Here is a 10,095-nt window from a genome sequence, read left to right as displayed (position 1 = left end):
AACCAAGTGTGAAGAAGAGATATAAGAACACAAGAAGAGTTCTCTTCCTTTTCCCTCTCCATTCTATCTTTCTTTGCGTGCTTTGAGAGTGTGGGTTTGTTCCATTTGTGAGTGGTGTTTGAGTGTGTGAAGGCCCATCAACTTCCAATAATGTGGTACAGAGCCCATTGGTTCATGGTGAGAATGGTGCTTGCTAAAATGGGATGATTCCATTTCAGTTTATTAAGAAAATTTTGATAATTGATTATCCTAATGAAGTCGTTACTTGGATTCTAGGATGCATGGGAGATGGTGGATAAAGATAACATGGAGTAAGCATCTGTGGCTCCAAATCAAAAGGAAACCTTGCAAAAGGTTGAAAGAAAGATCAACAAGCTCTACATTGATCTATGAAGGTACGAATGAAACCATATTCAAGAAAGTTTCAAATGCAACTTCATCCATCAAGCATTAGAGATTCTTCAAAACTCTCTAAATGGAGTTGATAAGGTGAAGAAAGTTCATTTTCCAACATTGAGAGGTGGATTTAAAACCTCACACATGAAAGAATTTGAATAAGTTTTGGATCATTTTTCAAGGGTATTGGCTATTGTAATCAATTAAAAAAAATATGGTAAAATTTTGGATGGTGCTTGTTTGGCATAAAAAATATTCCCTGATCATTAGCTTCAAACTTTTTTTTGGAATTGAGAAGTAAAAATATTTAAAGTTAACGACTATTGACTTGCTCATGAGATCTCTACAAGCCTATAAATAAAGGCTTTATAAGAAGTATAGCTTTTGGAGTAGGTTCTACAATCTAAACCCACCTTGAATGAAAAACGTTAATGTGAGAGTTAGTAGTCAAAGAGGCCAAGGACGCAAAGATAGTTGAGGAAACGTTCTATAATTTGTCAAACACTCTCAAACACTAAGGACTTTTCATTTAAACCTTCATTTTGCAAAAGCTCTAATAGTAAAACTCTATGATTAAAGTTCTATTTTTCACAACAATGCCAAACGGGTACTTCAACCAAAGTTCTACAACTAAAACTTTACTTCCTATAATTATACCAAAGGGACACATGATGCATTATTTTAGAATGTATTATGACAACAATATTACCCAACGCTACCTAAAAAATACTTAATAATTAAATTTATAATTATTTATATCAATTCTCATTATTTTGAAAATTTAATAATCACGGTTTATTTAAAATCACACATTATTTACTTATTGTCCCTTTGTTTAATACATTTAATTTAAAAGCATGTTTGGTATAGTTTTATCCTACCTATTTGGTTTAACTGGCTTGTCTACCAAAGTGCTTTATATCGTACTAGTATGGGTTGATATGTACTCTATAAACTACTAAACTAGTATCTATACCCTTCTAAAACATACCATATAAAATACTAGTTTATAATGGCTTGAACCGACTTTATGAAGGATTTTTATGATCTTTTGGTGGTTACAATAAAAAGTTATTTAAAATTATTATAAAACATATTATTTGAGCTAATACATTGTGTTAATGTACTTAGGCTCATATTTGGGTTTATTCTCATAAGAAAAAAAAATTGGGCTTATAAATATGTGGACTTGAAATTCTATTTTTATAACCATATAAAAAAAATGTGCACATATATACATACCAACACACATATGTCCCACACACGTACACAAAATAATAATAATCTCAAAATGGTATACTAGTATTAACTAATATTGAAATATTTTGTTACTCTAGCCAAATTGAATTGATTTTCGATAATTTTTTACTAACCATACTTTTGTTCAATTTATTTTTAAGCCAAATTATATTATATATCATCATATACTAAAACTTGGGTTTTGAAATTGTAGTTGCACCAAATAAGTAAATGTATATAATTTATTTCACATTGTATAATAAGATTTTGCCATGTGTCTCTCTTTTTTCTAAATGCATCACGTCGCTCATTATTTATTAAAATATATTATTATTTATCAGAAAACTTATTTATTCGTCACTCCAAGTTTCAAAAAAATTTCTATTCCACCATTCTAAAGTTTCATAAAAATCCCATCTCAAAAAAAAAGCTTCATAAAGATTAAAATATTATTCCAATTAAAAATTCCATTATTAAAAGTTTTAATAAATTACTAACAAATTTTAAAATTTAAACTTATTAATTATTTTAATCATTTATCATAGTTTTCTTTTTAAAATTTTAAGATAGAAAGAAAAAAAAGGAATAGTAGAGTAGAATACAAGAGTCAAGACGAGGTTGAAAAGGACAAAAACTCTATAAAAGTACTAATAAAGTATAAACATTCCTTCCATCCTACCTTCACCGATGTCCACTCTTTCCTTCCCTTCTGCTTTCTCTAATCTCACACTTCAACCCGACTCCGACTCCGACCCCGACTCACTATCCCAACCCCAGTCCGATAACACCGCCACGGAAACGTATCCGAATCCGGGTTCGGGTATGACCCGGGACACGGCTCTCCACCACGTGTCCTTCAACCAAGACCAAACCTGCTTCACGGTGGGCACCACCCAGGGCTTCCGGGTCTACAACTGCGACCCGGTCCGAGAGATGTTCCGGAGAGACATCGACGACACACGTGGCGGCATCGGGTTCGTCGAGATGCTCTTCCGCACCCAAATACTCGCGATCGTCCCCCGTGGACCCCACGCGCCGCCCACGAAGGCGCTGATGTGGGACGACCACTCTTCCCGGTGCTTCGGCGAGCTCTCGTTCCGGTCTGACGTCAAGTCGGTCCGGCTCCGATGCGACCGAATCGTCGTCGTTTTGGCGCACAAGGTTTTCGTCTACGACTACGTGTGCTTCAAGTTACTGCACCAGATAGAGACAGCTCCGAACCCTAGTGGACTCTGCGAGGTCTCGCAAGGCGTGGGTCCGAATATGGTGCTGGTTTGCCCCGGATTGCAAACGGGTCAGGTTCGGGTCGATCATTATGTGTCGAAACGGACTAGGTTTATTCACGCGCACGATTCGAAGCTGGCTTGCTTGGGTCTCACGCAGGATGGAAGGTTTTTGGCTACGGCTAGTAGTAGAGGGACCTTGGTTAGGGTTTTCAATGCTTTTGATGGCTCATTGATACAAGAGGTAATTTAATTTAAGACTTAAATATAGTCTCGGTTACGCGTAGTTCAACTGACACTGATTAGCGTTTAGTGCCTAACATGACATGATTAAACTAAAAACTAACACGTTATCAATTCATAGAAATTCAGTTCAACTAACACTTGTTGGCGTTTCATGTTAGTGTTATTCGCTTTTAGTTCAAACTTCAAGCCATGAGTTAAGATTGAGGACCAAACTAAACGTAGCATTTAGCTCCTAAGATGACATTTCCAAACTAAAAATCACTTCATAGAAACTAAAAGCCAGCACTTTTTTTAAAGTCTTTTAGGAACTAAATTAGAAACGATCGTTTCATGAGTTAAACTTAAGGACCAACAATGTAGTTTGCCCTTAACATGTATGTGGGTGGTCATTTGATTTGTTTTATTTATTTGAATGGTAATGTGAAAAGTCACGTAATATGTTGGAGGAGACCTATGTTTATGATATACTAGACTTTATTAAAAGTTAGTTCAAACCTAATTTAATCAAATTGTGTTTACTGTTTGGTTAATTTATCCATAAAGTTGGGGGGGTGGGGAGGTTATATCCTAGTATTTTGTGAATTGTGTTTTTGAATTGCATAATGATGTGGAAATTTAACATTCCAATCAGATGAGTTGAGAAGTGATTTGAAATGTAGTGAATGTATTATAGTGGTTTTTGATCAGTTGGGGCCATGCTTTATCATTATTTGACCCTGATCAATTCCACTTAATAATATTCTTGACAATTTCTGGGTTAAGATTGCTCAAGAACTAATTTTATTAAACCAACATGCATTGAAAATTTTGGTCCTACTTTCTTTGTAAGAAGTAAAACTTGTGTGTGTTCATTGTTTGTACATTGAATTTATGTAGGTGAGGAGAGGTGCAGAACAAGCAGAGATATATAGCATTGCCTTTTCATCAACTGCCCAGTGGCTAGCTGTCTCAAGTGATAAGGGAACTGTTCATGTATTCAGCCTTAAGATTGATTCAGGAGCACTGGGGACTGATCGATCACGTGGTGCATCTGAACCCAGTGTTTCTAAACTATCAGCCATTTCATCTTTGTCCTTCTTCAAAGGTAATTGCTATGTGCTGTACACTAATAAGTACTTTCCAATTAGTGATGAGTGCTGTCAGTTAGAATTATTTAAGGGCTAAAATTTGGATACCCAGAGATGATTATTCTGATATTTTCTGTGTAAAGGTGTGGCTTTCAATGCTATTTAGTTGACATGAGTGAACCTGGTGATGTATTGATTTTGAATCTCGTCAACTTACTGCTTGGAAGTGCATGCCTAGGTTTTAGTAAATAGTTATACTATTACTGGTAACTTCATATCAACTAGCAGGCCATGTTTATCAGATGTCCTTTTGAAGCCCACTGGAATGAAGTTACCAATTTTGATTTCTCTCACATCCAAATTTGATGTTCATATTTTGGAGTGCCAACACTGGATAATGGCCTTTTTTTTGCAGGTGTGCTGCCAAGATATTTCAGCTCAGAGTGGTCAATGGCTCAGTTTCGCTTGCAGGAAGGGTTTCGGTACATTGTTGCCTTTGGCCACCAAAAGAACACAGTTATGATTCTTGGCATGGATGGAAGGTAAGCTAATCATATTGTAATATAAGTCATATCACCTCTCTCCCTCTCTGGATTATCACCCAACCTTCAATATATGAGTTGGACAGTGACGGTTCAATTAGCCTTCAACACATGTCCTGTAATCTTTCCCTCCTTTATTTTCCATATGAAAAGGTGTTGCTAGTTGTTTCTAGAGTTTGTTTAATTTTAAAACTGCTATCAACTTGAAGATTTAGCCCCTCTTAGCTGTCTTCATTTCTTCTCTAGTTCTTACTAGAATACTCTTCTTATAATCATTTTAAAAAGCAAAGTATTGTGTTGTTAATATATACTGAAAGGATTTATTACAAGTTGTGTTCTAAATTCTAGATTTAGTTCATAAAGATTAGCCTCTTGCAAGGGCTATGATCCAGCATCTTTTGCAATCTGCTGGATCCCTTCACATTTTATCCTCCATTTTGCTTCAAGGAACAGGAGTGGCTTAAATGGTATATTTAAAGTTAAATTCAAACACATGATTGCCAATGAAGCATAAACAATGTTATCTTTTCCAAGGACAATTAAATTCAATGTAGCTATGTGCTTGAATTTAATTGGAGAACCTAATATATTGTACCTAAGTTTGACCCCTTTAGTATTACAGGGAGGATAGTACCTACAACATTGTTTACTCTAGTTGTAGATCTTCTAGAACCTGGGTCTTTCCTATGTGTTTAGGGAGGAGAGGAGATATATCTTCTTTAAGAAATTCTCTATTCTTAATGCATTGGATTTGATTTCTATGATCCAGTCAGCTTAGTAATTCTTGTTACTAAGTTTTTTATTGCAATAAGTGAGATCGTGATATAGTTAGTTTTTTTTTTGGATAAGTAACGAAGGGATCGTGATATAGTTTGTTACCATGGTAGTGATCTGGTTACATTGATATGGAAATTCAGCCATGGATCGGGTCATGAAACAATTTTTTTTTTAGTTGTCCTTTCATAAAGAGAAATTATTCTTTTATTTTTTTATCAAGTGGGTGAATTCTGTGCTGATTCATTATATAGTCATCTTTCATTTACTTGATCATGTGTCCAGTAATCCAATTCTGATGGTTTTTAGTTTTTAAATTCAACTTATAGTGAAATTGTTAATTGGTTTGTGAATGCAGTTTCTACCGATGCAAATTTGACCCAGTACATGGTGGAGAGATGACTCAACTTGAATATTACAATTTTCTGAAGCCGGAAGAGATTTCATAAATCAAGGTGGACATATAGTTTTCTATTTTGAGTGGTCATTGCTGGTTTTTTTTTATAGGCAAGAAAAAACTTATTAAAAAAAAAAACACTACTTCATGTATAAAGGAACAAATAAACCTAGAGAATTGGTGCTCATTGCTGTTAATAATTTTTCATATGTATGTTTAGGGTAGAGCACTGAATAGTGAAAATGTTGTAAATACACGAGAAAATGAAGAAAGCTTAGGTCTTTTAACTGGGAATTTATGTGCATTGATGGAAACGTGAATAGTGAAAACTTTGTAAATATATGTTCAACTGTATATTTTTATGGATTGATGGAAACGACGATAAACTCTCTGCAATGGAATATAGAATATAACTAAACAGTGATGTTTTTGTACTTATTTTGAATAATTGGATTGTTACAACTTGTACAATAAATAGGGAGGGGGATTTGAACCCTAGTCTTGTTTCTCCCTATAAAGGAGACTAGGCAATGGCATCAAGCTACTGTGCTCTTGGCATTGTGTTTCTTTACTTGATACAACTTAACAGATGGGAGGCTGGATATTTATTTTACTTCATTCTGCACTCTTTTAGATTTGAACGCTTTTAGATTTGAACGAGATAATCAAGTAGGGGGAAAAAAAAAAAAGTGAAACCTTTGTGCGGTTGTGATGTTTTCAATTGCTGGGAAAAAAAAAATCCCTGCCTAGTTTGAACTGGGAATTTGGGATTGTTTCTGTACTCTATGCATATAGAAACTCCGTGCCTAGTTTGATGAATAGGCATGAAGTTTGTTTGTTAAGATTGGCAATTTTCATTTATTAGATGATGAGAAAGACCTTTTGAAACACTATGAAGGTAGGGACTAAAATGACCTTTTCGAAACAATAGGAAAGTATAGGGATTAGGGACTAAAGTGCACCCTTTAATATAAAGAACGATTTTAAACGAAGGTCAAAGAGATTGAAGACCAAATATGCAATTTAACCTCAAAACATAAAGGTAACAACTAAATAGAAGTTACCAAAAAGCAAAACCATAGCATAATTGGTTCAAGATATTCTAAATAAGGTGCAGAAGGATGATAAGTGGCAGTGCCGTTACACCATCAACATTCTTAATTGCTGCCCTACTCTTAAACTTATATGAAAAATACAAATCCCTTGAGGCTTGCTTCTCCAACCTATAACTTGGAGGAAACATCCATGTGCACCAAAAGTTTTTCTAAACGGAGTTTGTGGCTTTGAAGGAAAATTGCCTATGATGGTGACCACAGCGTATATACGCATTTTGACCACAAAAAAGAGAACAAATTTGAGGCATGTAAGTCAGAGGGACGATAATTTATACTTGGTAGGAAGTGATAGCAATAATATGAATACATATATATATATGTGTGTGTGTGTGTGTGTGTGTGTGAGAGAGAGAGGTTTAAACACGTTCCTATTATTAAAGATTTATCTTCATTCTTCAGACATTAAATTAAAAAAAGAAAAAGAAAGAAGAAGAAGAGATTAATGGACCGGTAAATATGCTAAAGCCACACACACACACACGATTGATTCTAAGCTATATTAAGTTATTAACACAACAATAATACTCTCATAAAAAAAAAAAATACACATACACACATTACAACAATAATACGAGAAGAGAGATGTGTACTTCAAAAATTACTTAATTAAAATACTATTTTTGTGGTGGGTTTGGGCGTATGCTTAACTAGCCGTAGACGCAATGCACGGGATTTAAGGGAAAAAAAAAAACTGTGTAATAACCCAACTTTACAATCTTGGTGATACTCAAAAAAAAAACTTTTCAATCTTGGTATAATGGTATCTTGCTTTAAGTGGGTGCAACATGATTATCACAATTCATGTATAATAAACAGTGTATTTAAACTATCGGTTAGACATTTCTTCTTCTTTAGGTTAAGCTTTTCAAATTCTTTGCCAACATCATCATCTGAAATTGTAGCACATAGCAATATCTCAAAAGATTCTTCATTTTTGTTCATATCGCTTTAAGCCAGGAAAAAAACTAAAAGCAGTCAAGTATCTCAATTAGAAACTAACCCAAAATCCAAGCAAAAGAATTTCCAAATACCAATATAGCAACCAAGTTACTATGAGTTGCCAACTTGCCATTAGGAAAACATAATCAAAGAACCATTATCAGTTAATAATGGATGCATTCCTAAGCAATTGAATAGAAATTTGCCCTTCGAAAGTGACGAGCAAGTTCCTCCTATCATAATTGGTTTGTTCCCATCCTCCTCAAACAGCTCATAGGCGCGCCTTGCATGTTGTTCCCCACTCTTCCTTCCTTCCAGCTGATGCACACTCATGGCAGCCTCAAAAAATTCTTTGAAATCCAATTCCTGCATTGGATAAAACTAATATGCAACATACACAAGTAGACAATCAGTTGAAGTAACCTTTTTTAAATTAAGGCAATCAGTTACAAAAAACAGAGATTTGACTTTTGACAATGTACTGTACCATGTTGGCATAATGTAGGTCCCGTGAATCCTCATTGATTTAGTGGAGTTCTTTATCACACCCTACTAGATCCACCAACATTTATAAGCTCAAGAGTATAAAAATAATAGACAATATAGAAAAACATCTTACCATTTAAGTTTGCATAGAGTGACCCTCTTATGCTAGGCCTTAATAGTGTGAATTGTTCCCACCAATAAGCTAACTGAGCTACAGTTAATGCCTTTGCAAGAGCCTGTTAACAATGGCAAAAGTCACATATTTACTCCTCCCATATATCCAATATGCACATCAAGGATGTTATATAAACAGTAATAACTCTATTCATGCCTCCAGAGTTTAGTATATAAATTAGTAATAAATTTCGGATGATTTCTACTCAAGTTTACTCTATTCAGCTAGAAGTTCTCAAGAGAATATTTTTAATGGAATGGGAGGGGACTGTGTTGCTCAGAAAAATAATAGGTAGGGTAGACAGAAGTATATTTTAGGTGGTCCTGTCCAATCTGACAATATGTTGGTTAGACCAACCAATCGAATTCCCTTACCTAAAATATATTACAAGAGAGATTTAGAATGGAAAATGCAACTTTAAATGAATGCGATGAGAATCTTATAATCCTCATAAGGTTCCCACCATCTGATATGTAATTTCCTGCAATCTCATAAATAATTCCCATCATCTTCTTCTTCAGGTTAAGCTTTTCAAATTCTTTGCCAACAACATTATCTAAAATTGTAGAACACATCAACATCTTGACAGATTCTTCATTTTTTGTTTGTATCCCTTGAAGCCAGGAAAAACTTAAAAGGTACCTAAATTAGAAATTAACCCAAAATCTGAGCACAAGAATTTCTAAATACCAATATAGCAATTAAGTAATCGTGAGATGCCATGAGGAAGACTTAATCATAGAACCATTATCAGTTAATAGTGGATGCATTTCTAAGCAATTGAATTGAAATTTTCCATATGAAATTGACGAGCAAGCTCCTATCATATCAGTTGGTTTCTATCCTTCTCATGTATATAGGTCATTGGCACACCTTGCATGTTATTTTTTGCTCTCCATTCCTTCCAGCTGATGCACACTTATGGCAGCCTCAAAATTCTTCAAAATCCAATTTTCTATATCAGATAGAAATAATATGCAACCTACACAAGTAGATAATCAGCTGCCACTCTTATCCTTAATATTTTTAGGAAGTTAAATTTTAAATAAGGCAGACAATCACATTAAAATGGAAATATGATTTTTGACAGCATTACCATGTTGCAATAATCTAGGGCCCATGAGGCCATGAATCCTTCATTGAATTGGTGGGGTTCTTTATCACACCCTGCTAGATTAGATCCACCAATATTTATAATTGATCAAGAGCAATAAAATAAGAGAGGATAAGACTTAAAATTCTGAATAGAGATGAATCCAGTAATGATTGGTCTTAGTACTGTGAATTGTTCTCACTGATCAGCTAACTGAGCTACAGTAATGTCTTTGCAAAAGCCTTTCACAACTGCAAAATTTCACATATTCACAAATCCCAATATCTCAATGTTCACATCAAGGATATTATATAAAATTATTTCTATGCATGGCTCTAGGTTTAATAATATACTTTAGTTACAAATTCCAAATGGTTTCTACTCATTTTTACTCTATCCTGCC

At 34.5% G+C, this 10,095-nt stretch overlaps 1 protein-coding gene and 2 long non-coding RNA genes across 4 annotated transcripts; 2 read left to right on the top strand and 1 right to left on the bottom strand.

The window, feature by feature from the left end:
* The first annotated feature begins 38 nt into the window (after positions 1-38).
* On the top strand, positions 39-338 carry LOC142628294 (uncharacterized). The gene is made up of 2 exons (XR_012843014.1): positions 39-177; positions 277-338. It is a non-coding gene; the product is annotated as an uncharacterized LOC142628294 (long non-coding RNA).
* Positions 339-2,293: 1,955 nt separating this feature from the next.
* Positions 2,294-6,318, top strand: LOC142626767 (autophagy-related protein 18a-like). The gene is made up of 4 exons (XM_075800468.1): positions 2,294-3,102; positions 3,981-4,188; positions 4,587-4,713; positions 5,846-6,318. Exons 1-4 carry the CDS (start codon positions 2,323-2,325, stop codon positions 5,934-5,936), a joined length of 1,206 nt encoding a protein of 401 aa, XP_075656583.1. The 5' UTR covers positions 2,294-2,322; the 3' UTR covers positions 5,937-6,318.
* Positions 6,319-8,062: 1,744 nt separating this feature from the next.
* Positions 8,063-10,030, bottom strand: LOC142629815 (uncharacterized). 2 transcript variants are annotated; one of them, XR_012843130.1, is made up of 5 exons: positions 9,696-10,030; positions 9,473-9,581; positions 8,558-8,660; positions 8,426-8,487; positions 8,063-8,319 (listed from the first exon to the last, which is right to left on the bottom strand). It is a non-coding gene; the product is annotated as an uncharacterized LOC142629815 (long non-coding RNA). The 2 variants fall into 2 exon arrangements; XR_012843129.1 differs by having other exon boundaries at positions 9,473-10,030.
* Positions 10,031-10,095: the final 65 nt, after the last annotated feature.

Source organism: Castanea sativa, chromosome 3, assembly GCF_040712315.1.
Source record: "Castanea sativa cultivar Marrone di Chiusa Pesio chromosome 3, ASM4071231v1".
In the NCBI taxonomy this organism is placed as follows: domain Eukaryota; kingdom Viridiplantae; phylum Streptophyta; class Magnoliopsida; order Fagales; family Fagaceae; genus Castanea; species Castanea sativa.
The sequence above is the reverse complement of the archived record's forward strand: the minus strand, read 5'-3'. Positions and strand labels throughout refer to the sequence as shown.

Coding starts and splice junctions, on each gene's coding strand:
- LOC142626767 (XM_075800468.1), top strand. CDS start 2,323: ATGTCCACTCTTTCCTTCCCTTCTGCTTTCTCTAATCTCACACTTCAA. Junction 3,103..3,980: donor ATGGCTCATTGATACAAGAG/GTAATTTAATTT, acceptor GAATTTATGTAG/GTGAGGAGAGGTGCAGAACA. Junction 4,189..4,586: donor ATCTTTGTCCTTCTTCAAAG/GTAATTGCTATG, acceptor TTTTTTTTGCAG/GTGTGCTGCCAAGATATTTC.